The following is a 27,424-nucleotide window of genomic DNA, read 5'->3' on the forward strand; positions in this document are numbered from 1 at the left end:
AAATACGGTATCTGTACACTGTTAGAGCATCTTCACGGATTAAAAGTTGTCTCCTGATGGTGATGACAACATCTTTCTTGGTCATTTAATGAACAATGTATGATAAACAACCTGCATCCAAAAAGTCTACATATGGGAGTTTTGAGAAGAAAAGAAATAGGAAGACTGATCACAAAACCTCTCCTATTTTCCTTCACGTATCTGATGGAAATTGAAGTCCAATTTAAATTGGAGTTAAACTGAAGTCCAAAACCATTAATGGAACAAAATAGCTCAAGATGAATGCCTGCCTCGTTTTGCAACAGTAATACTATCTAATTAGTAGACATATTTGTATAAGTTCAGGTAACGAATAAAATATAAAAATGGTTTCTTGCATAAATATGCATATTAAAAGCACACTTTCTAAATTACAACAGAAGGACTCACATTTACTTTCCCTCCTGCAGTCACTACTAATGTGGGACTATTTCACCCATTTTGGAAACTAAAGGCAAACACTTCACCCGGTAGTCATGTGACATACTCAAAGTCAGGAATACAGTAGGAGAAGGAGGTTTAACCTACAACAGCTTCTAATGATCCAACTGAAGGAGTCTCGAGTCGTCCTGCAGACACTCCAGAGAACAGCCCACTCCTGCAAAGATTCAGGGGTGACTTCTCAGCTCCATATAGCGCGATCATAAACTCGTGAGGGTGTATTTGCTTTTCTTCAACTTTATGAACTTTACTTAATGTAATGGCCAGAATTTATTAATCTCTTGGTCAACTCAATATACTCTGGCTTCCAAAAATAAATACAACTTTATTAAATCACAGAGAAGTAAATGTTATTTCATAACTTTATGACCATTATTAGAACCGGTTCACTGGCCTAATTGGAAAAGTCATATAAACTTTCTTCTTAGACGCCATATCCTGATTGCACACCATGTAAGTTTCATCCAACTGTGTTTCCAACTGTGCAGTTTTATACCACTAGCAACTGCAATTATCTACTGTAATCAAATAGCAATTCTGACCGATAGAATACTTATGTCATAGTTTTGTTTCACTTTCAACTAGCAAATATAGATACAGATGTAGAAAGAAAAAAATACACTGTGCACATGACATTTTACACAAAGCCCAGAAAAGATAGATTCCTGAAAGTGACCACTGTAATCAGTTGGCCGGTAACGTAAAAGCACACTTGATATACAGAAGATTTTTTCCAACCAATGCACTGGGGATGTTTGGGCACACCACATAAATCCAACTGCTGACACCACAAACCAGTTCATATACTCTGTCATTTGCCCTGGGATCAGTTCTGTAACTCACTCTCTTCAACTTTGTAAACTTGTCTTAAACAGCAAAGTTCCCATATCAACTGTGAAAGGGACACTCCCCATGAACTAAGGCTCTCTTTATACTTTTGGTGAATAACTATCCCTGAAAGAGTCTTACAAGTATTTAATGCAGGAAACCAGAAAGACTGCCTTTTTTGTCCCATTTAAACAAAAAACAAAAAAACACGGGAAGCAGGAGAGTGTCAGATTCAGATTCCTTTCTCCTTTGTTGTAAAACCACCACAACTACTCCAGTCACAGCTGAAGCCAGAAGGTCATCAGCAGTTTGGTTCCCAGGAGCCAGGAGGGATCCGGTACCGCAGTGAACACCATGTTACCAGCCCAGGCACGAGGGCTGGACCACACACCTGGGGACGCCCTCGCCCTGGAGAAGTACATTTGCTTCCCAAGCAGTGAGTATTTGAAAATATTCTTTTCTGTTGCAACAATGATTGATTCATGATGCTTAATCTGGGTTTTGATGGATGAGTTGAGTTTGTCTTTTGTACCAGAATGGAATGCAAAAGGTATGTAAATTTTAAAGAAAAATGCTATTTTCAAAGAAGCGATGCAAACATTGAAAAGTATTGCGATCTGATGTAGTATGGAAATTCAGCTGTTTCCTGGGTTTGGAGGCTAGGAGGGAAACTTTTAGGTCTTTATAAGTCCTCATGTTCAATATATCCGCATTCGTCTCAGGGATTTCCTGATGTCCAGTTTGGGATACAAAATTCTATCACTGTCTCATTCCCACTTCAAAAGGAACACTATGAAATGCAGAAGAATTCACCAGCCATTACACGAAAGAGGCTGCGTGACCTGTGATGCAGCACGTGCTCAGAACACCAGCAACCAGAGACACCCAAACAACATTTTTAAAATAAAAAGTTAAAGGGACTTCCCTGGCGGTTCAGTGGTTAGGACTCCGAGCTTCCAATGTAGGGGGCACAGGTTCGATCCCTGGTCGGGGAACTAAGATCCCACATGCCACGCGGTGCGGCCAAAAAAAAAAAAAAAAAAGTTAAAAATTTTCTATTTTTTATTTTCCTGAAAGAATCAAATCAAAGTAGACAACATGGGGAGAAAAGGCAGACCTTCACTGAAATGCCTCTCACTTTTATTCTGAATGACGTGCGGGGAAGGGAAAGGGGCCCTTCGGGGATTAGAATCTGCAATGGTTTACTCTGACCCTGGGGACGTCCGCCAACATCAGTCGGGCCGCAGATGCAGAACGGGAACTGTAGGCGCCCTCCCTCCATCGTCTCTAAGGACAATCTGTTTAGCAGGTTTTAGAAGCACAGCTAATTCTAGCCCCGCCACTTGTCAGTATCATCTCCAAGGACTCCCTGTCATTCTCTCTGTCGAGCCACACTTAACCCCTCATGGATATGACACCTCCAAACCTCGGTGCCTGCAGACGCCTGCCAGGTAGGCTTTCTCCCACCTGCCCACCTGCCCAAACCCTCCTCAGCCACCAGAATCCAGAGTATGGACCCCATGAGGCCACAATGAGTCACCTCCCTAAGAGGCACTCATGTGTCTGCATGAAACTTGTCTTATTCTCTTGTCATGGCACATCCCAAGATCCTTCAATCCGTCAATCTCTTCAACTCTTCCAAGGATTCTTTCGGGAGGCGATGGCCCATCTTGGATGCAGGGCTAAAAGTGGCACACGTAATTATTTTAAAACAAAGCAGCCTTTCCTCGTTTTGATATATTTTTAGTCTCAATGATAAATATAAAGTTTATATCAAAAAAATTAATGCGTATATTTAGAAAAGAGAAACTTAGATTGCTAAATGGATGAAGAATGTTTGTTTTTGAAATGATATCATCCTTTAGCAATTTATTATTTTCCAAAGTGTTTTCACGTGCATTTGATCGTTTGCTATTTATAACAATCATCTGATTTTCTGAAAGAGCAAATACTGCTCTCGTTTTACAAGCTAAGTAACCACCTCTTGCAGATGTTCTGTGGTTAGCTCTAGAGCACATAGGTGAGTGCAAAATGCTCTCAATCTATAAATATTTTTCTCTTAATATCTGATACTACTTCTGTCATTGAATAGATACCTGTAATTTACTGGAAAATGCCAGGTCCTACATATTTCAGACAACATGCTTAATCTAGACATGGCTCAGTTGTTGAACAATGAATGATTTTTTTTAATTAATTAATTATTTTTTAATTTTTGGCTGCGTTGAGTCTTCATTGCTGCACGCAGGCTTTCTCTAGTTGCAGCGAGCAGGGCTACTCTTCGTTGCAGTGTGCGAGCTTCTCATTGTGGTGGCTTCTCTTGTTGCAGAGCACAGGCTCTAGTCGCATGAGCTTCAGTAGTTGTGGCATGCCGGTTCAGTAGTTGTGGCCCATGGGCTTAGCTGCTCCACGGCATGTGGGATCTTCCTGGACCAGGGCTCGAACCCGTGTCCCCTGCATTGGCAGGCGGATTCTTAACCACTGCACCACCAGGGAAGCCAGAATGATTTTTTTTAAGTTCAACTTAAATTGTAAATTTAAATAATGAAATAATGATGACTAACACATATCATGTATTTAACATACGCCCATGTGAACTAAGAACCTCACACCTATGAACACCTCACCGTCCAGCACAACCCTGTGCAGTAGGAGCCGAAGCACGCGGGCAGAAGAGGACCTGCCAAGGTCACTGAGCAGGAAGTGCGGACCTGGGTTCAGGCTCCGGGGGTCTGGCTGCAGGACGAGGGTCATCCCACAATGACACGTTACAGCAGCAAGACCCGACCTCTCAGCACCCAACAGCGGGACTGTGTTACATTAAACCAAACCACGGCATCTCCACGATGTTTACGGACTGTAATAAGGCCCCTGCTGTCACTTGAATGGAAGCATTTCCTCACTTTTCTCTGGTTGAATGCATTCAGCCCAGCAGTCAATCGATCAATAGCATCAGGTTTTGATTTTCCTAAGATATTAATAATACACAACTTGAGAACTTTCAGAAACAGGTGCCTAGAACTCTAGGAAGCTCTGAATAAACTCATTCGTGTTTGATCAGTGTCTCAAAAAACAAGACACAGTAGAACTGCTTTTCTTTATAAATCATTTCATATTTTTTCTAAGACTTTACAAAAATGTTTTTTCTTACATACACTATTATTTGTAGCCCAAGAACCACACCAGGTCTCCTTCGTAACGCCCCACAAGAAGGGGGACAGGACACTTTTGATGTGGTTCATCTCTTCACTTAAAAGGGATAATGATCTTGGGAAATGAGAACTGTTTTTCCTGGATGAGAGAGCAAATTTCAAACTACCTTTCTCCAAATAAAATGGAAATATTTGTCCACATAATCTAATGAGCCCTTTGCTAATATTGTCTTAGATTATGTCAAAAACCAAGATATGCACTGTGGTTTTTGACTTCTTTAAATGGGCTTTTAATGGACCATTAAATACTAACAGGCAACTCACTACAGTTAATCAAATTAGCTTTGTATACAGTTTAGTTTCTTTTTTTTGTATTAATGCTTTTTATTATTACTGACCATATTAGAGCCACTGACATGTCCAAAATCATATTAAAATGAAGACATATCAGGTTGCTCCTACATGAAGCTCAAACTTTAATGTCATATAGTTTCTCTTTCTTTAAATCGTATTAAGACTGTTCCTACCTTCCTAATTATTGAATAACAGTTTTTAGAAACAAAACCAAACAAAAAAAAACATTGTCATATTAAACCTACACACAGACTAAAAAATTCATTTCAGTTTCAGGAATGACTTTTTAAAAGTTATAAAATATGCATATTTGAATGTAATAAATATGGTACTTTTTATTTTAACAACAGACAACAGCTTACTTGTAATCAACGGTGTTAGGCATTTTTCCTGTTAGGCTGTGCATGTCACCATATAAAACAGAGACTTCACCGTCTTGTTACTTGACTCCTTACCAAGCTTTTCAAGCTACTACACACTAAACAGGGTAAACACCCTGATTCTAGCATCGTAAGACATGATTTTCCCACTTTTTAAAAAACCCTCTGAGCACTACTTTCTATTTATCTAGTCGCTCAGGCTGTACACTAAGTATGGACGCTACGCCTATATCTCGGGGCTGTTGTTACAGACAACACACAACAAAAGCGGCTTCACCCCATGCTTTTCTGCTCCTGGGTGCTGTTCTCTGAGTTACCCTCAGTTTGAGTCTTCACCGAAGCTGCTGTTTTGTCTCTTTGACTATTTTTTTTAAAGATTTATGCTTTTACCTCTCAACTATGGACAAAGATCTGCATTCAAGAAAAACTGACTATTTTAACCTAAATTGTATTTTCCTCTATTCCTATTGCTTCAATAAGAGCAAAAGTTATTTCTGTACCATAAACCATTTCAGGGAAATCAGGGAATCAGGAACCAAGGGTCACGTTTCTTCAGCCAGACCACAGTATAGACCAGAGACCTCATGCGATCCAAAATCCACTGAAAATCATTTCAAAATTGACACAACACAGTTTTTTCAACTTGCTTACGTAACGTCACTAGAAGTCCTGTAGCGTAGGGAGCTAGAAACCTTTTAACAAGGTCAAGTATTTTAGAAAATTGCAGTAATGTTTGCATTTTTTTTCAAGGCATATGGCAAAATACGAAGCAAATGAAACGCAGTGTGTTCGTCTACGTGAATTTAGGAACGACCTTACCATGTGTGGTTTGGCTACGGTCCCACCTGTGGTGAGAAGAATGCTGGGGTGTGGTCTCCCCCTGAGCAGCTCCAGACCCACCACCTGGACCTGGAACACCAGGTTTGCATCCGCGGCCGGTGCCAGACCGTGCTCGGGGGTGACGCAGAAAGTGGCAAAGCTGTTCCTATGGCTCTCGGTTCCCCGTAGGGACACAGGTCTGCCCTTCTCCTGTAACCACTTGAAACAAACAGCCACTAATGTGTGAGAATGCGGTACTTTTAATTTTACTCTTGGCTTAAAATGAACTGTTTACAGGTGCGATTTCTTCCTGCGTTTTTGCCAAGGCAGGTGTCGTTCTGTGTCATATGAAGTCACAGGAGGTGCAGAGGAAAAGGAGGACCACCTGTAGGATTCCACAATAACCCTGGGTGAGAATACACAGCCGATTCATTTATAGCTTTTCTAACCATTAATGGTACGGCTGCATCAATTAACAGTATAATAATATAATAGTGAACCCCTACCTTTAGCCTTATCTGTCATCAATTTATTTAATCAATTTTAAGGGCATTTTATGGGAAAATGAGCAGTCATTGGGTATTTTCATAAAGGAAAAAAAAGTACCTTACTAAAATGTTCACTTTTCTATAGTTTTGCCATCATGTCTGCTATCTGTAAAATGGTACCAAAATCTAACCTCTTTTATGACTAATTTTTTCTGGATAGTACTTAAATCACAAACTTTTTAATTTGCTGCTTCTTTTCTGATTTGAATTTGATTATTTTTATGTAATAAAATTACATTAAATAGCATTTGAAGTGACTATATATATAATTATAGACACATAATATACAACAATTATAGATATACAATAATTTATTTAAAAGTTGTAATCATTTTTAAATCTTTTCTGCTGTACATGAATAACTTACTTAAGTATTTATTTTTAAAGTTGTTAAACTGCATTAATAGCCTTTAAAAAATCATGTTCTAAGTAATAATATAAAACAAACTGTCCCCCAAATTTAGAAAACTTAAATATTTAGCAAGAAAATTTTTATTTAATTGTCATTTTTCACTAATATCAGCTGCTATTTAGTGTTAACCAAGAAACTGGAGGTCTAGTTTGAAACACAAACACTATTGCCAGAACTGTTTATTTAAATATAAAGAGGGACTTCCCTGGTGGTTAAGACGCTGAGCTTCCAATGCAGGGGGCGTGAGTTCAATCCCTGGTTGGGGAACTAAGATCTCACATGCCATGCAGCGGGGCAAGAAAAATAAATAAATAAAATAAAACAAAACAAAACAAAATAAAATGAAAAATGAATGAATGAATGAATGAATAAATAAATAAAATAAAAATACAGGAGAAAATAGGAATCTCCTTTCTACTGTGCTCTGTCTCAGTAACAATCTGATGGCGGAGGTCATGCAGAAGACGTGACTGCCAGCTGACCGTGAGCTGGACCTGGGTAACTGGAGGTTCCTCACCCCCTTCCCTCTGTCCCCAGTCACTGGAACACAGGCTCTGCCCACAGTTCCCACCGCAGGAGCCATTCCAAGGATGCAGCCTTGAGAGAGTAACACGGTGTTGAGACCACTGGACTGAATATGCAGTGAGCCCAGATGAGGCTTCTGTATAAACTGTAAGACTCTGGCGGGTGTGTGTAGTGATCTACTCGTCCTGTGGCGCCCAAGTCACTCCCCTTATTCATTACACCTGCTGCCTGCCCACCCAGAGGGTCTGCCTCGCTGTTTGGTCTCTCCCAGCCCTCCGTACACGGGGGCCAGTTTCAGGTCTCACCCAGGGAACTTCTCAGGAGGTTTGTGAACAAACACAATTACAGATGAAACAGTCATGGTTTTAATACAACTTAACTATCTTGTATTATAAACCCCAGACCCTGAAAGCATAAGAAAGCAAGCATTGAATTTCTGAATCTTTAAGATTTTTTTCAAAAGAGCACTGAGTACAAAATTCCATATCACGATGTTAATTAGCAGTCACCATAAAAGATGGTAAACTTTAAGATGACATTTCATCACGTGGGTTTTTGGTCATTAACTGCACTGTCACAAGACTGCAGGATTCAGATCTGTGAAGTTTTATTATAATGATAATCAACACCTTGATCCTACACTACTCTACTATAAAATGACATGGGACTATTCCAGCAACTGGAACACATGATTTGATTTCAAACTATGCTCTCAGAGGCCTCATTTCTGCTTCAGATTTTACAGGTGTAGATGCCACCTCCATGGCAGTTGGCTGAGGATGCCGTCAAGATGAAAATTTAGAAACCGCTTAAGGAAATAGCCAAACCACTCAACAGCTAGTGGAGATAATTCCTGGTTTGGGTCTTGTATGAGTTGTTATTACTGTTTTTATATAGTTTAAAGAATAAAATGTCCACAAACGGTAGTTGTTACTATCCTTCTTAAGCAACTTTAACCTATGTTATAGATTATAAATCTGTCTTCCTTCAGTAATTTAGATTCTCCAGAGTTGAATGCTGAACACTATAGGATTACATGTAGGAAGAAGAAAGTTTATGGGAGAAGTTGTCATTTCGACTGCATTTAGGATAATTAAAAATTATAGTTTTCTTAATTCACATGATTAAACTTCAGGCTACAAAATATATCTCAGAGCACTTGTGTCTTTTCGAGAGGTGTTTTCCAAATGGTTGTTCTTAACATTATATTTTTATTACAAAATCAGGTTAAGAAGTTTCAACAGATGCTCTTCCAGAAAAGAAGAAGAAAGCTATAAATTTCCCTCTGCTCCACTGTTACGTACAGTGAAGGAACCAATCCTCTGAGTTTTAAGGGCACTTTACGATGTTTCTTCTTTCTTAGGATTCTCATGTTTAGAGAGTTTGAGTTTAAACAAAGAGAGTAAGGGAAAATCCTTTTTCTAGCTTTGAAACCTTGACTTGGGGCGGCTAACTTCTGTGGCAACGTTTGGCAAAAATCCAGCAGCCTACTGTTGACATTTTCCTAGTCGTCATAGAACAGGAGGTCCAAGAACGTGTACGACATGGAACAGCTCCCGGTGAGACCTGTCTGTCCCCAGGAGGGTCCCAGCTGTCCACGGTGACCTCATGCGGAGATGCTACCTGGAGGGACTTCCCCCCACCAGAACCTGCCTACAGGCCCGAGGCCTCAGAGACCTGGTTCCATCAGCAGGAAGCAGTGTCCCTGTGGCTGGTACCGTCTCTCCCCGAGGCTGAGCTCCACTGAAATGACAAGTGGGCCGGGTGAGTCCGGGCCTGAAGAGGAATTTCTGCCATCCACCTGCTGCAGAACCTCAGACCAGCCTCGGAAGCAACCACTGTTTCTCTCCTGAGCTGTTTCTCTCGCTCACATCAGAGCCCATCTGATGAACGATCTTCCTCCAAGTATGTCTTACGATTGCAAACAGCAAACCTCAACCCTAACAGGTGTAGGAATCACACAGTATCCCTCTAAGATGACTCCACACCTACATGAACTGATCCGTTGCATGGAGATGCCACAGTTTTTCTCGTGGAGGGCAGTTTACAGCTGCAGCCAAATGTAGTCCTGCTCTGAGGTAAGTGAAAGGATGAACAGGAGTTTCCAACAGGGGAGCAAAAAGATCCAAGCTGTACTTTGGGAGAAATTAATGTATTGATAAAGCATTAGATGCTGTAGGCAAAGAAGAGCCTAGAAACACGGAAGCCATCCATCCACAAGACTAGCCCAGGTGGAAGGGGGGATCCCAGCCAAGGATGAGAGAAGACCTTGAGGGACCTTGCAGGTGAGCTGGTGGGGACAGTGAGGGAGAACAGGGGCCCACACACTTCAGTAAATATTGCCCTGAAACTCTGAGGGCCTTAGGAAAATCTCTGTACAGCTGGAAGCTGAAGCCTGTCCTAAGCTCTGCAGAAATGGCTACATTGATATTGTGACATCAGTACTGCTAAACCCCTGTAAAAATTAAACCGTACAAGTGTCATCATACCATCAAGGAGAAAGTTCTTTCCATTTATAGTTTAATTCAAATTAAAGAAAAGTTAAACCCAAGAACTACAATAAAAAAAGGTTTTTATTCAACCACAAATACAAATCAGAAACACTGCAGTCTAATCCGACAACAAAAAAGTGAAAATTAGTTATTCAAGTTCAACAATTAAGAACAAATGGGTTTTAAGACCCACCTATACCTAGAACTACCTACTACTTACAAGGATTACTGCTCACAGAGAACTTATTTTTGGAGTCCAAGGTGACAGCTATGGAGTAAGGAAACTTGAGAGCCATTCAGGGCACACACACAGGCAGACCAATTAGAAGTCAGCGAAGAGCTTTCAGCTCAGAAAATGATTATGTGAACAGGAACATACACGTCCCAAAGCCCCATGGTCGTCGGCTTCGCCCTAGATGACATTTGTTGCTTTACTCTTCTTCTGATCTGGGTACCAGGTGACGGATCCACACCCGAGACCAGCATGAGCAGGGGACCAGCAGGAGAAGTGCCTTTGACACCTGTGACTGTGGTGACCCCGCCTCCCAAACCACAAGTCAGACCAGCAGCACGTGTAAATAAAGAGGCCCTCAGTCAAAGAATAAACACAAGGCTTTCGGCAGCAAAGGCCAGCTGGCTTTCCGCTACTCAGCCAACAAAGCAGTTCTGAAACTGGATTTCCAGATCCCACCGCCTGACCTATAAGCTGTGGCGGTTCTCAGTGATATTCAAAACTGGATGCATGGCAAACGTTCAAAATGCATCCCCCCCCCCCAAATACTTCCTATTCGCGAGATGTCTTCTCCTATCTTGACTATTAATTTGCTATCCGAATTAAACATGTCATTCCCCACTGGCAATTTTCCCATGTTTTAAATTTTTTTACTTAGGAAAATATGTGAAATAAAAAAATAACAGAAAGCATTCAACTCTGAAACAAACGATTTTCAGCGACAACACTAGCAAGCCAAGCAGGCGTGTGTCATCAACAAGAAATTCTGAGGATAACGTGATCAACGTGATGGTCGACCTAAAAACATGACTTTCCCTGGGGGTGACTTTCACATGTCACAGCTTCCAAACCAGCAGCGCCCCAGTCACCAGCACGGAGCGTGCCCTTGATTCACATAGTTTCAGGAAGTCCAACAGTCCTTTAAAACGATACAGTGTTTAACATCTGAACTCCAAGAAATTATGTTTCATGTCAAAGAAACATTTTGCAGGTCATACAAAGGTAGTGCTTGTTGATACGACGTTCCAGAAAAGCTGTGCCTCTGGGAATGTTCATTGAGGTGAATGTGACTGTCCGGGGACTTGGGGGAGAAGGCCAGATGTCACCAGGACGGTCCTACTGGAAGACTATAACTTCACCCTACACTGTACGCTACAGAAGGCCTAGAAATATCCCCATGTTCTAAAACTGCTCTTCAGCAGATGCTAATGCCATGTGTCCAGGCAACTAGCAAGCCCATATTTCAGACATTTGAGACGATCCTGCCTAGAAAGCCCCACGTAAATATTTTGAAAGTCATGGAGTAAGCTGGTGATAGAACAGTCAAAATGAGCTGTGATTAAGGGACCATCAAATTACTATTTTAGGAGCTAGAGCTAGTAAGCATTTTACCAGATTCAGGAAGCTAATGGCCTGCAATGTTTTATCTATTTGGGGACACAATTAGATTAAGTTGTTGCATTTCTGGCCCTCCACCTTCTTTTATTCCTGCTAAATAATGGGCTTTTCCTTATGCTAAGAGTAAAAAAACCCACAGAATTATCTGGAACATGCAACACATACCAAAATAACTACAAAATATAGAAATTATTAAATTTTACATCACTCCATATTTTCTTCAGTATGGCAGCTAATTAATTTTGCTCGTTACAAAACTCTAAAAGAGAATTCGTGTTCAATGAAATCGTTCATACTGAATAACGTCAATGAAATTCTAGATGAAGTCTCCAAACAGAAGTAGACAACAAAAGTATTTTAAAAGCAAGACATGCTCTAACCTATCTTAAATATGATGCAATTTCACTTTTTTAAAAATCAACGGTGTTCCATCAATCTTTGATATTCAACATGGGAAATATAGAAAAATAAGTGATCTACCATGGACAGAACTTGGAAGGCTGTGTCAGCACCCATTCAACAGTGATCACACTTACAGGCGTAGGTGTTGACTGTATACAATAAAAATTTCTGGATTTCTAGTCTAAAATTGTAAGACATAATTCCTTTTCCACTTTCTTGACTTTGAAAATAAATCCACAACTGTAGCAGGTGGAATGCAGGCACAGTGGTGCAGAGTGGTTCCCAAAGATGCTACAGGTGTCCTCAGAAGCCCAGTCACAGCCACGTAAGGACACATTAGTGTTCCTTTTCACAGCACTCCTGCCCACCGAAGATACATTCAGAACTGCACTGGGATATCGAAAAAATTCATTACTAAGTAAAAATGCTGGTACTATGCAAGGTCACATGTACTATGCCTGTCCGGATAAACGCTGTTCTACTGGAAGTCTTCTATTGTAGCTTCAAGATGAAATGGTCAAGCTATAGTAATGTCACTGTAACTCTGTATAAGAGACACTCCCTCCATAATCGTAATAAAAATGCCAAGTCTTTATCAATTTATTGCCCTAGCAGACAAGAACCAAAAAGATGGTAATTGTGACCATTGAAAAGGACCCAACATAACATTTCAAATGAAAAAAAAAAAACTAATTTGAGTTGCTTGTAATTACTCATTGAAAATGGTCAACTGTTAATAAATAAGAAAAAGACAAATTAATAAACATGATCTTTAGAGCTAGTAATTCACTAATCTTAAGCAGGTTAATTAAACTCATTGAAACTAAGTCTTCCCCATTTGTATAACATATGTCAATAATGTCTACTTTTTAGGTTGGTAAAAAAATAATAATAAAAATGGGCAAAGGACTTGAATAGACATTTCTCCAGAGGTGACATACAAATGGCCAATGGGTACACGAAAAGATGCTCAACATCACTAATCATGGGGGAAATGCAAATCAAAACTACAGTGAGATACCACCTCATACCTGTTGGGATGGGTATCATCAAAAACCAGAAACAAGTGTTGGTAAGGATGTGGAGAAACTGGAACCCTTGTGCACTGTTGGTGGGAAAGTAAATTGGTGCAGTCACTATGGAGAACAATATGGAGGTTCCTAAAAAATTTTTAAATAGAACTACCATATGAGCCAGCAATCCCAATTCTGAGTATATATCCAAAGAATTGAAAGCAGGATCCTGAAGACATATTTGCACACCTATGTTCATGGCGGTCTTTTTCTACAGCCAAGAGGTGAAAGCGATCCAAGTGTCCATCCATGGATGAACGGATAAACAAATGTGTGTGGTGTATACACACAGTGGAATATCATTCAGCTTTAAAAAGGAAGGAAATCCTGCCATTTGCAACAACATGGATAAACTTTGAGGGCATTATGCTCAGTAAAATAGTCAATCACAAAAAGACAAATCCTGTATGATTCTACTTACATGAGACGCCTAAAGTCGTCAAATTAATATAAGCAGAAAGTAGACGGGTGATGGCCAAAGGCTGTGGAAGGGGAACAGGAGTTGTTTACCAGGTGCAGTTTTGCAACGTGAAAAAGCTCTAGAGATGGTTGTACAACAACGTGGATACACTTTACGCTACTATACTATACACTGAAAAATGGAAAATATGGTAAATGCTATATTATGTGTTTTTTACTACAATTAAAAATATTTTTTAAAGATTCTACTAAATGTAATAATATACTTAATATGTCTGGCACCTAACAGACACCCAAAAATAGTAATTATAGGCCAAGAAGCATCATACCGCAGTGCGAGATCCAAAATGTCAGGACTGGGGAAGCCCTGACTGGTCCTTGTGAGCCCTGTGACCCAGGAGGAAAAAAGGTCGAGGTCAAGGCAAACAGCTCACTGGAAATAATAAAAATCCCTTCCGTGGGCACAGGGAGTATTTCCAAGAAACACTGAGATGGTTGAAACAGACCCAGGACTGGCCTGTGTCTTCCTCCCTGTACCCGCCTGGCCTCCTTCCTCTCAGCGTCCCTCCCGCCCCCCGTGATAAGCTGACGTCCCAGCTGCCCTTGGAGAAGGGAGGGGAGCCGTGTCCCTCACTCCTGGCCTGGGGGACAGTCCCACCTGGCCACCTGCAGTCCTTCCCAGCACAAGCTGTGTGTCCTCCACTCTCTCAAGTCCCTCCTGCTGGACAGAAAGTGGCCCCTGATGGAGACCCGAGAGGATGACTGAATCCCAGGCCTGGACCACCCGCTTCCTGAGGGCCGGTTACACGGTGGGGAGGTGAAATCCTATCCGCACCCAGGCACTCAGATTCAGTCCCCTTAGGCAGGAACCCAACACATCGCTACCTGAAACACCAGCAATTGTAAGTGAGGCAGAAGTGATGGAAATGAATACATCTGGACGCGCCGCGAACTGCCCGGACTCAGGCGCACATCCGTGAATGGAAGTGCAGGAGTCAAGTAAGAGAGGGGGGACACTGGGTTTGATATTACCTAGCGGGCAGCAAAACACCTCTAAAGGCTTTAGAGCAACAGGGTTCTGTGGTCGAAGAGAAACTGCAGAAGAAGTAGAGGGATGGGCAGAGGGGATACAGCCCACGGTCGAGTGGACGCGGTCACAGTGGCCTGGCACGCCCGCCTGGGCACGCTGTGGACCGATGGGCGAAGGCAGTTTAGGATTTGACACCTGACATTTTATAACAATTAAATATTCATTCAAATTACAAAACTGGGTTGGAGGGGGGGTGGCCAGAAAGGGAAATGGTCCCTACAAAGCACACAGATGTGAAAGGCTTTCCTCGCGACCGGGCAGGTGGCAGGTGAATCTCACATACGGCTCCTTCATGGTCAGCGTTATCTAATCCTCACTCCCAGCTGGTCCCTGTGCGGGTGCCCGTGAACTGCAGGGGTGTGGGGTGGAGAGAGCACAGTCTACTGTGGTACAGACCTCACAGCCCAACAGGGCAGGGAAATCTGTAAGCTAACAGAAGGAGAAAGAGCTGAAAAGATTAAAGGATGTTCATAGACGGGAAGACGCATGTAAATACTCCAGGAGCGTATGGGACTTGGGATAGTGAATGTAGAAGATTCACAGATTGCTTAAAAAATAAATACAGAAAATAAAATAAAAGAATTCTGGAGAGATTGGGGGGAGGGGGGAGGGAGAAAAAAAAAAAAAAAAGAATTCTGGCCCAGATCATGAAAACTAAAGTTGTATAAGAACAGAAAATGTTACTCTGAGTCAGAGGCCTGAGATCTAAAAGCAGTCTTACACGGAAACAGCCTAAATGTCCATTGGCAGATAAATGGATAAAGAAGATGTGGTGCATATATACAATGGAATATTACTGAGCCATAAAAAAGAATGAAATAATGCCATTTGCAGCAACATGGATGGACCTGGAGATTATCATACTAAGTGAAGTAATTCAGAGAAAGACAAATATCATATGATATCACTTATGTGTGGAATCCAAAATATGACACAAATGAACTTATCTACGAAGCAGAAACAGACTCACAGACATAGAGAACAGACTTATGGTTGCCAATGGGGAGGGGGTGGGGAAGGGGCGGAGTGGGAGTTTGGGATTAGCAGATGTAAGCTATTACATATATTCAATAGGATGGATAAACAACAAGGTCATACTGTAGAGCACAGAGAACTATATCCAATATCCTGTGATAAACCATAATATAAAAGAATATATATGTATGTATAACTGAATCAATTTGCTGTAGAGCAGAAATTAACAGTGTAAATCAACTATACTTCAATAGAAAAATAACATAAAATAAAAGCAGTCTTATTGTAAGAGCAGGAGAATAAATGCTTTATAGCAGTGCTTGCTGTTCCTTTTGTATATCTAGCTAAAAGTTTATAAAAGTATATCTAGCATATAACCCCCAACAAGCTGACTTCCCGTAAGAACCAGGAAAGCACACAGGGACCATACACGTAACAGCAAACGAGATCATGTTCTCAATTCACGAGATGCGGAGAACTTAACCAGAAAAAAAAAAAAACTGATCCATGTCTTAACATTTTAGGGGGACTGTCTGCTTTCTAATTAACATATAAAAATAATATCTACCATACAATATACCAACACCTTGGTTTTCTAATTATTTAATCTGTTACCTATTTGAAGAGGCGCACACACACAGGTAAACCATATATACAACACGTATACATTTATGCACAGACCTGTATGTTCATACGTATACACATACAGAACATGTATTCACACACATATACAGAGTAACTTATTTCTCAGTCCTCTATAGTTACACTTTCCTAATAATTCACTAGAAGTTATGAGAGCTGGAGAGTTAAAGTGTTACCCACGCCCCTAACTTCTATCTGTCAGAACGAAGCCAGGGCAAATCGACTAAATTTTGTACTCAGTTCAGGCCTCCTGATGGGGTCTGACAATGCGGTGTCAGCTCCACCCAGGCGCCCCTCTGCAGAAACGGCAGATCCCTGGGCATCGTCTGACCTGCCTTCCTCACATGATGCTGACTTGATTAAACCAACCCTACATCCTGACACCGTGGTGAGTATGGTGGGGGGGGGGGGGGCGAGTAGTGATAAGAAACAGGGATGTGGAGACTGTATAAAACCAGGGCTTAACCAGGGCCAGGGCTTAACCAGGGCCAGGGCTTAACCAGGGCCATGGCTTAACCAGGGCCATGACTTAACTAGGGCCACTGCTTACCCAGGGCCATGGTTTACCCAGGACCCCCATGACCAGGAGAGGTCAGGGTGCTGCATGGGGGTGGCCCCTTGCGGCTGAGGCCACTCACTGGCCCATGGCCTTTAAGGCCTGTTGCTTCCTTTAGGAGGTCAACCGCCTGTCTCTCTAGTAAACCCCCTGATTTCAACAATATGAACAACAGCCCAAGATAAAAAAACACCTCATGCTATAGTCTTCACCAGCTCTGATCTGCAAATACGGACACTGTCTACAAAGGCTGCTACGGATTTGGAGTTTTAAACACACTGTGGCCCACTGTCATCAAAAGATTAAAAGACGGAGAGAAAAACAATCGTGAAAATGCAAGGAATTAACTGTGAAGAATTCCCAAGAAGACCCCATGTTCTCAACTGTGATAAAACATAATAGTGTCACATTTTAAAATGTGGTTTCATAGTGAGAAGCACTAAAAATATACTTAAAAAAAAATCCGAATTGGATATCCACTATTGAGAAAGTATTCCTGAACAGAGAGAATAATGGTCTAATGTGTTAAATTTCCCCAAATTGTTATTAATTGTTTAATTGTATTTTTGGTGCATATTGTTGAAAAGCAAAGTAATACAAGTCTTGCCTACTATTAAAGTACCACAAAAGGGGTCATTTCACAAGACATATGAATATGAAATCATCACACCATACACCTTAAGTATATACAATTGTATTTGTCAATTATATCTCAGTAAAAAAGGAGCCTCAGTTTTGAGGGGACGCCAGTAGTCAGGACACACAGCCAGGGCCCTTTGTAAACCTAAGAAATGCACTGAGAGGGTTCTTTTAAAGATTTCCATCGTCTGAACTGTAATGCCTTTTATTTTTGTTTTTTTTTAACGTCTTTATTGGAGTATAATTGCTTTACATTGTTGTGTCAGTTTCTGCTGTATAACAAAGTGAATCAGCTATACATATACATATATCCCCATATCCCATCCCTCTTGTGTCTCCCTCCCACCCTCCCTATCCCACCCCTCTAGGTGGTCACAAAGCACCGAGCTGATCTCCCTGTGCTATGCGGCTGCTTCCCACTAGCTATTTTACATTTGGTAGTACATGTAAGTCCACGCCACTCTCTCACTTGGTCCCAGCTTACCCTTCCCCCTCCCGGTGTCCTCAAGTCCATTCTCTATGTCTGCGTCTTTATTCCTGTCCTGCCCCTAGGTTCGTCAGAACCATTTTATTTTTTTTTAGATTCCATATATATGTGTTAGCAAACAAGGTGAAGTAAGTCAGAAAGAGAAAAACAAATACCGTATGTAATGCCTTTTAAATCAAGAGTCCTTTCCTTGTAGTAGGCACAGAAACCATCCTATTTACTTTCTAACAGCTGTGTCCCAGTTAACAGATGCCGGGGTTGGGGGGTGCTTTATTCCTCAGCAGCCACTAAGGACGTGGAAACATCCCTCCCCATCAGCCTTCTCTCTCAAATAATCTGTACGCTCGAACCCCAACTCAAGTGAAAAGGGAAAGAAAAAGGAAGTTCATAGGAGTTTGGGATTAGCAGATGTAAACTATTATAGAGCATACATAAACAACAAGGTCCTCCTGTAGAGCACAGGGAACCACTGATATACTCAATATTCTGTGATAAACAATGGAAAAGAATAAGACCATATATACATACATACACACACGTATAATTGAATCAATTTGCTGCACACCAGAAATTAGCACAACATTGTAAATCAGGTATACTTCAATAAAATTTAAAAAAAAAAGAAGTCCATAAGTGTTTACTTACTATTCAGTATATCCAAATCAGGCATTTTTAAAAGACCAACTTATAATTTGAGTGCCTCTGAGACACTTTGACCTATATTTTACATTTTCACAACATTTCACATGTCCCTTAATTTATGTTAAGGTTGCATTTTTAAAGTTAAATTGTAAAACTTTACTACCTACTGCTTCCGATACATCTAAAGAGTATTAAAAATTACTGAAGGAACAAATGTAACTGAAGTTGATTTCAGGTTTTGCAACACAAATGGTAACCACTTCTTAAAACAGTGTTTGTTTTTTGAGGTGATGGAGTTGTGGTTATGATTTTTTTTTTTACTCTACTTTTTTATTTTTTTAATTTTATTTTGGCTCTGTTGGGTCTTCATTGCTGTGCGCGGGCTTCCTCTAGTTGTGGCTCACGGGCTCTAGAGCGCAGGCTCAGTAGTTGTGGCACACGGGCTTAGTTGCTCCGCGGCATGCGGGATCTTCCTGGACCAGGGCTTGAACCTGTGTCCGCTGCATTGGCAGGCGGATTCTTAACCACTGCGCCACCAGGAAAGCCCCTTAAGACTCTACTTCTGTAGAGCAGTTTTAGGTTCACAGAAAAACTGAGAGGAAGCTACCAAGATTTCTCATATACGCACTGCCCACACGTGCATGAATTTCCCTTGTCACCCTCCCCACCAGATGGGACATTTGTTACAATGTTACAATTGATCCCACTACAGGACACATCACAGTCACCCAAAGTCCATGGTTTACCTTAGGGCTCACACTTGGGCTTGGACAAACGTACAGTGACATGTATCTACCATCTTACTATCATACAGACTATTTTCACTGCTCAAAAAGTCCTCTGTGGTGCATGTATCTTTTCAAATTATAGTTTTCTCTGGATATATGCCCAGGAGTAGGATTGCTGGATTATATGGTAACGCTACTTGTAGTTTTTTAAGGAACCCCCATACTGTACATATCTGAAGAAAACAAAAACACTAATTCCAAAAGATACACACACCCAAATGTTCACAGCAGCATTATTTACAATAGCCAAGATATGGAAACAACCTAAATGTCAATGGACAGAGGACTGGATAAAGAAGATGTGGTACATATATACAAATGGAATACTACTCAGCCATAAAAAAGGAATGAAATAATGCCACTTGCAGCAACATGGATGGACCTAGAGATTATCATACTGAGTGAACTAAGTCAGACAGAGAAAGACAAGTATCATATGATATCACTTATATGTGGAATCTAAAAAAATGATACAAATGAACTTATTTACAAAACAGAAACAGACTCACTCACAGAATAGAAAACAAACTTATGGTTACCAAAGGGGAAAGGTTGGTGGAAGGGATAAATTAGGAGTTTGGGATTAAAATATACAAAGCACTATATATAAAATAGATCATCAACAAGGACCTACTGTACAGCACAGTGAACTATACTCAGTATCTTGTGTGTGTATGTGTGTGTGTGTGTGTGTGTATATATATATATATATATACACACACATACATACATATATCTTGTATATATGTATAACTGAATCACTTTATTGTAGACCTGAAACTAACACAACATTGTAAATCAACTATATTTCTGAAAAATTTTTTTTAAAAGTATCTTTGATTAAAAAAAAAATTTCTCTGTGATCCACCTATTCATCCCTACCTCTTCCCCCTACCCACCACTCCCAGGTATTTTTATTGAAAAAGAAATGTAACCTAGAAGCATTTGAATTTCAATTTAAGGACAGAATTCTGATTTGATTATATGAGTTATTTAAAATTAGCATGACCAACACTGCCACTTTTGCTAGATTTTTATTGTACTGCTGCCAACATACAGTATTCCTTCCATCATTCCTAATTAGTATATGTCCTCCAGTGAAATCAATAATATAAAAGGTTGATGGTAGTATTATATAATTCACTGCCGATTTATTGGTTTCCAAATTCCATACTCATTTATTACATGATAAAGTGTATAGTTTAATTGACTTATAAATCATAAATGTTTGAAATATATAATATATAAACCATGTGATTCATGGTTTCCTTATAATGATACTGATATCCAATTCTCCTAATAGACTGGTGTATATATTCATGTTTGCAAAAACGGGGTGAGGGGGTCTCTACCCTGTACCTGGTGAAGGTCGTAGTATTCCCACAATTCCCCCACTGAGGAGTCTTGGGTTCTGGATTTTATCACCACTCAACAGAACTAAAAAAGCAGAAAATGCCATGCAACCAGTGTATCTACTTAACATACCCTGAGGTTGAGAGTTTTTTGTCTGCTTTATTTCAACATCTCATCATTTTACCCTGAATAGGCTGGCTCAATCTACCACACTTATTTTAAAATGTGCTGACCTCTTTCTATCTTCAAGTTAAACTTTTATTTTTCCTAAAACATGGAGACTAGAATCTCTACAGGAATTTTATACCAATAACCAAATATAATATATCCTTTTGATCTTCAAAAGCATAAAAGTTCTCTGTGTCTATACATCATTTTGTACACTTTAAAAGGGCAACAAAACTTTATTCAAAGAGCGTGGCTAGTACAGGGTATAGAGTGGTCAAAAGTACTTGAAGCTTCTCCTATGTTAATACTTACTCACTGTAAGCTGTCCTGTGGTTTTCTTATTTCTCTGTGATTTATCCTAAGGAAACTGGGAAGATGACTCATCCTTCACCACTGAGTCATTAATGACCCTGTTCTTCTGTTCACCTGCTCCCACAGAATATTTCCTACCCATGGTCCTTATTTCTAAAGCTTTATTATATAAAACAATTTATATTATATAAAACCTACTTAAAGACTACATTTATTTTAAAAATCATTCAATTAAAATAGAATGATTAATTGTATTTTCAAATATTATTCAAAATAGTTTTCAAATATTATTCGAAAGAAGATATATTTCCAACTTTCATTAAAGAGTTACTTCTAAAATAATGGTAACTGTGTAAAATAGCCACAAGAAGGTAAGAATTCATTTCAGCATCAATTATGCTAAGAAATCTCAAAGCTTTTTTTCTAAATGAAAGTAATTATGTTTTAATGGGAGAAAAGCACTAAACAGAAGTACTTCAGTCAAACTGTTTCCAAAAGAAGAGGTTCAGATTTCCTTGTTCCTTTGCCTTTATACAAACTGAGTATGCAACGTCATTATTTAAGATATCAGAGCTGAGGCAGGACATTTAAAGGTAGATCCGCGAAGTACAGACTTGTTTCAAGCAATGCCTCCTAACCATGTGTTCCCAGTTTAAAATGAACCAACCAATAAACAACATTATGAAAAAGATGGAAAGAAATTATCAACCTAACAATTCCCCAACACGTAAAGAAAATATGTAAATTGCCAGTGGGGTGGGTGGTCTAAATAAGGATATAGTGTGCATTCTGCATTAAGACAACACACTGTCAGCACACCTTTTATCATGTTAACAATAAGCTACAGGTGGTTCAAGGGGGAACAATCACTAATCTCCTGCCTGCTCTCCAGAAGCCATCCACAAAATTTAACTGTCTTACTAAAACGGTAAGCCTAAAACCTTGCAGAAGTTTTTCAAATAAATCCTTATTACATTTGCATGTATATTTGCATGTACTTCAAAGAGATGTTTGCTAAAAAAAAAAAAAAAAAAAAAACTCAGTAAATCCTTTACTTAAATTTAACATATAATTCTGATGGATTTTGCCCCTGAGATCACATAAGAATAACTGCAAACACGGTAGCAATACAATAGTCTACTTGGTCTCCGAAGAAGCTGGCTGCAGGAATCCTGGAATATTTAATCCTTCCAGGCCACTCGGCTTTCTCAGTCGTTTAAATCAAGCACATTTACAAACTGTCCGAGTATAGACTGGTTTGCTCTTAATAATTCAATAAAGTAATTTGAATAAAGTCAGAGAATACTAAGATATTCAAGATATAAAATGTTTTAGAGAAGGAAGCATAAAATCCATTTTTTAAAGATTTTTAAAGTAGCCATTCAGCAACGAAATGTCATAATAGGAAGCATTATTCAAATAGATACAAATGTTCAACCCAAATGAAGGCAGGATGAACAGAAAATTTCCCCTAGGTTTAGAAATATCTCATTCGCCTGCTGGCCTTTTGGATCGTATTCGACACCAGCATCAACTTGAATAAAACAGGAGTGTAAGGGGCTCGCCGGTGAAAGAAATTTTACTCATCAGTAAAATGTTGCTTAGGCTTCACTCACGGGCATGTAAGACAGAGCCCTGTTAAATGCGACCATCACCGTTTTCCACCACCTATACGCAGGCCTATTATCAATGAGATGCTACGTCGAATTTTAAAGTAAAAATGAGCGTTTCTGGCGGAATCCGGCTGCCAGAATCGGCTCCACGTTGGGCTCGGCTTGTCAGCCACTTCTTGTGACGGGCGTTGCGAGCGGCTGGGGGTGAAGGGCCCAGAATGAAACTAGCCCGAGCTTCCACTCACTTTCCCAATTTCCCAAATCAGGACGGAGTGTGAGCCCGAGGGAGCAGATCCGCCTCTGCGCACGAGGCGCTGCGGGCGGGTCCAGAGGGTCCTCAGGTGTGCGGAGCGCGGCTGGCGTCCGCCAACCCGACCACAGAGGCTTAAGGGGGGCGGGGGGAGGGGCAGCCCCACCGGGACCACCGCGCCGACCCCGCGGCTCCGCTGCGTCCGCGTGCGGTGCACACTGACCAGCGGATGGGCACTGACCAGCAGGTGCGGAGCGACCCGCGGTCGGGTCTCAGGTACAGGCTGCGTCTCGATAGCCCTCACCGTCCCTGAGGAAGCTCGCAGGTAGGATGCGGGACGTGAGGGGGGGTGGGGTGGGGGTCCACAGCTTAACCCTGTCACTGCCGCCCCGGCCGCCCACCCTCGCCGCGCAGTCTGCAACATCGTGACGGAGTGCAGGTCCTCGCCGGGTGCGGAGGCTGACGCTCACCGGGGCCCCAGACACCCTCCGTCCCCGGGAGCGGGCGGGCGCCGACGAGCCCACACCTTCCCGCTCCCGCCCCCCACGCCCCCGGGTGCGCCGCCAGCCGCGGGATCGAGCCCACCTCAGCGCAACGCCTCGCCAGCCCCCTGGCCGTGCCCGCCAGCGCCAGGCCCCGTGCAAAGTTGGGCAGGTGGCACTTTGCGAACCTTTGGGGGCGGGGAGAGGACCGTGGGGCACCCGGACCCCGGGGAGGCGACCCCCCAGCACGGCGCGGCCTCCAAGGCGCCCACTTCCCCCCCGCGCCCCAACCCGACCCCCACCCCGCCTCGGGCAGCGCGCTCGAGCGCGGGAAGGCGCCGACTTACGTCTCGGAATCGGTTCCACTGTCCGGCCTCCCGGTCGTACTGGGACACCGTGCTGAGCCATTGTTTGTCGTCCAGAAAATTGCCGCCGTCCGGCCGACCCGCGGCCGCCGCCAGAGCCTGCGCGCACCAGGCGGCCGCGCACACGCACAGCACGGCCGGCGCCCGGAGCATCTGTGGACGGAGAAAGCGGGGCCGAATCACACGAGGGCCCGAACCGCGCGTCTCGGCCGGGAGCGGGGTGGGGGCGGGAGGAAGTCCGGCGCCAACCCCGTGGGCCGCCCGGCCCCGCCGGACGCACTGGACACGCTCCCAGAGCCGCTCCCGGTTCCCGCGGCCGCCGCCGCCCCGCGCGCCCGTGCCCACCCGCGGCCGCCGCTCGTCTCTGCGCGCCCCTCCCTCCTTCCCTCCCCCATCCACGCTCCCCTTCCCCGCCCCCCCTCCCCGGGACCCCTGCCCGACCCCTCTCCCGTCCCGCCTCCTCCGGGCCCACCTTCCTCCCCGGATCCGAGCTGCGGGCGCTCCGGATGCGACTCGGCTGGAGCGGAGGACGCGGCGCCCGCGCGGACCCGCATCCGCCTCCCGCCCCCTCCGCACCGGCTCCGGCGCGGCCGCCGACCGGCCTCGCTCCCGGGGGCGCGGGACTCGGGGCGCGCTCGGCACCGGGACGCAAGCTGCACCGGGGCTCGCGGTCTCCCAGCTGCTGCCCTGCGGCTCCGCGCTGCGCGGCCGGAGAGGGACGCGAGCTGAGGACGACTCGGTGCGTCACCGTCCGGCTCCTCCGACTCCCCGCCCCGGGGGAAGCCGCCCGCGGGGCCTCGGGGATGCGCCGGAGTCCAGAAAATTTTAGCTACGTGTGCGTGAACTTCATGTTAAAGGGCGGAAGTTCTTTTCCTTTCCCTTCTTTTTTTAAGGAGAGAATCTTCACTACGTGGGGCGCGTGAGTCCGCCCCCATCCCTCACGTGCTGTACCTTATTCTCCTTTCATAAAAACGCCTTGGCTGCTGTAGTTTACGCTCTAGGACTTGAACCGAAAACTTAAAAGCCCAGTCTGTGGCTCCCTACTGCACCATGGAAGAGAGCTTTGAAACTCGTTTTGCCTTCCAAATCTGCATTTATGACAAAATACTCGGCTCCCTCTGGCTTCTCCACATATTCTAAATAAACTGGAAGGAAGTCAGTCATTGGCCTGCTGTGAGCAGACTCTGACGAAGACAGACTCTCCCACAGACTTAGATGATGTAGGTGAAGTGAACATTATATGCATATCAGGAGATCCACAGAGGCTAAAACACTGCGATCACGTTCTGTATCTCTGTGTGAATCATTAGAGATTATTTCAGCCGGAAGTCCATCTCCCAAAGCTGTGACCTTTGAAAATGTCCTGGAGCTTCGGAAACTGGAGGAGCTATTTGAATAACAGCTGTACCTTCTCACGTTCTCCGTTTCAATCTCATGTAACATTTGTGCAACATGTTTCAAACTATATTAAAATAGGAGTCAGACATGATTAATTAACACTGCTATTTTTTTTAAATACAGAATTTAAAAATGAATGTATAGTATGTAAAAATGAAAGAAAAAAATCTGCTATTTTTTAACTCAGAAAAATGTTTTTCCCACCATTTCCCCCTTTTCCACTCGAATGATAGCAAGAGGAGGAAAAAAACCAGAATCTACAATTGTAATTCATAGATGCACCGATTGATGTCAACACGTTTCAGATAACTTCGAGAACACTGATGTGTACTAATTCTCCAAAGATGTGTGTTTGGGCCTCTACAGCTGGCCGTTAGTTTAGAATGTTCTAATTCCTGTGTATGACATCATTAGATCATCCTTAGGTCAGCCCTCTGCTATGGCCTCTTCCGGATGCCCTGTCCTTCAGCTGCCTGCACCCCAGCCTCACTGCTCTACTTCAAAATTGGAAGTACTTTACTCTCAATTCAATGAGAATATTTCAATATGTTTAAAAAACCTCATTCTTTTTAACTTAAATCTGATAGAAAAAGCACAGAAAGTGTGCTTTAGATGAAACTTCATGCACAGCAGAAGTAATTATTAAAAATGACCTTCCAGGGAATTCCCTGGTGGTCCAGTGGTTAGGACTCCGCTTCCACTACAGAGTCCCTGGGTTCGAGCCCTGGTCGGGGATTCCCACAAGCCGCACCACGTAGCCAAAAACAAACAAAAACAAAAACAAAACTTCCAACCTCTAAGAAAGATGTGTTATTTGCTACAGAATATTTGATTATTTGATGAGGGATAGTGCTACAAACTCTCCACCTTCAGAATCCGTAGTGATCTGGATTTTAGCATGGTGATTGCCATCTGAAGCTAACATGATCACCTTTAGATGGATAGATATAGATACAGATATAGGTATATTCTTCATTTACCCAAAATGCATGTATCTCACTGCTGAACCTCAGATGTTCATAGAATCTCTTCATATCTAGCTGTCACTGGCAACCTCCAAAGATGCAGCCCCCCATGGACTGCTACCTACCAGTTGTAAAAATCTGTGGAAAAACTCACAGTGACAGTGGTACTTGTCTTGGGAGAAAAGCTTCCAACAGGGCATCAAGCTCCAGATCTGACAGTGAACAGGATTTACCAACAAAGTGCACGTTTGAAATGGTGTGAGTCCAAAGAGGTAGAACGAGCCTGTCTGCAGAGAGTTTGTGCTGGCCTGGTGCGGTCCAGCTCGCCTCCGCCGACTGGCAAAACTCCTGAACCCCAGCCTTCTTCCAAAGCCACAGGGAAGGTCACAGGGAAGTCCCTCGTCTTGCTCCCTATGTGACTGAATGTTTGGATCTTTAAAGAGCCTGCTCTCAAAATTTAAATAATCCAGAGAGAATTCACACTTCCGTTAACACCCAGGTTATCATTTAACACCTCCATGGGGGTTAATAGAAAGCTTGCTGTGAGCAAAGCACCACAGGGGAGAAAAAGGAAGAGAATTAAGTATGCGGTGAGACATGGGAGGGGTAGCTGGGACCTTGCAAGTCAGAGTGGGGGGTCCAGAGAGGAGTAATTCACTGCCTGCTTCCCAGTTGTGTTGAGAACCAGTGTAGGAACAGGAAAGGCTAGAAAAGCAGAAGAGGGGTGAGGTGTTTGGTGGGGGCAGAGTAAGACACTGGTGCAGGACAGTACCGGACAGGGCTAGAGCTTGTTTTTGTGTTTCTGAACATGCTTTACAAAATCGGTCACAGCAAGACACAAGTCTTCAGATTCCCAGCCCCTTTCCTGTCACTTCTGTCACCTCATGCCAATTAATAACTCATATACATCATGAACAGCCAACATTGGGGTCACTCTGACCTTGAACTTGACCCAGAGGTCAAGCTTCTTTCTTACTTATTTCTTTATCCTTTTAACAATTCCTGTACTAAACATGAAGTTAATCCATCAACGAACACCTATTATAGAAGACACTTTGCTTGGAATTTTTTTTTTTGTATTAAGTCTATTTCTTCTCTAAGTTTTCTTACCCTCATTTTCAGACCTGCCACAATTCTAGAGAGAGAAATACTCAGTGTATAGTGACAACACGTCTCTTTCTAAC

General features: G+C 42.6%; 1 protein-coding gene across 3 annotated transcripts in view; it reads right to left on the minus strand.

Moving 5' to 3' along the window:
* The window catches only part of SPOCK3 (SPARC (osteonectin), cwcv and kazal like domains proteoglycan 3), a 433,554-nt gene extending 409,132 nt beyond the window's left edge, over positions 1-24,422 (minus strand). For all 3 annotated transcript variants that reach the window (XM_036854214.1, XM_036854215.1, XM_036854213.1), the window contains exons 1-2: positions 24,350-24,422; positions 23,860-24,030 (exon numbers count right to left, since the gene is read on the minus strand). In XM_036854214.1, coding sequence (XP_036710109.1) covers positions 23,860-24,030 — 171 coding nt within the window. In that variant the 5' untranslated portion in view covers positions 24,350-24,422. The remainder of the gene's footprint in view (positions 1-23,859; positions 24,031-24,349) is intronic.
* Between the last annotated feature and the right edge of the window lie 3,002 nt (positions 24,423-27,424).

The sequence above is a fragment of the Balaenoptera musculus genome, chromosome 6 (assembly GCF_009873245.2).
Source record: "Balaenoptera musculus isolate JJ_BM4_2016_0621 chromosome 6, mBalMus1.pri.v3, whole genome shotgun sequence".
In the NCBI taxonomy this organism is placed as follows: Eukaryota; Metazoa; Chordata; class Mammalia; order Artiodactyla; family Balaenopteridae; genus Balaenoptera; species Balaenoptera musculus.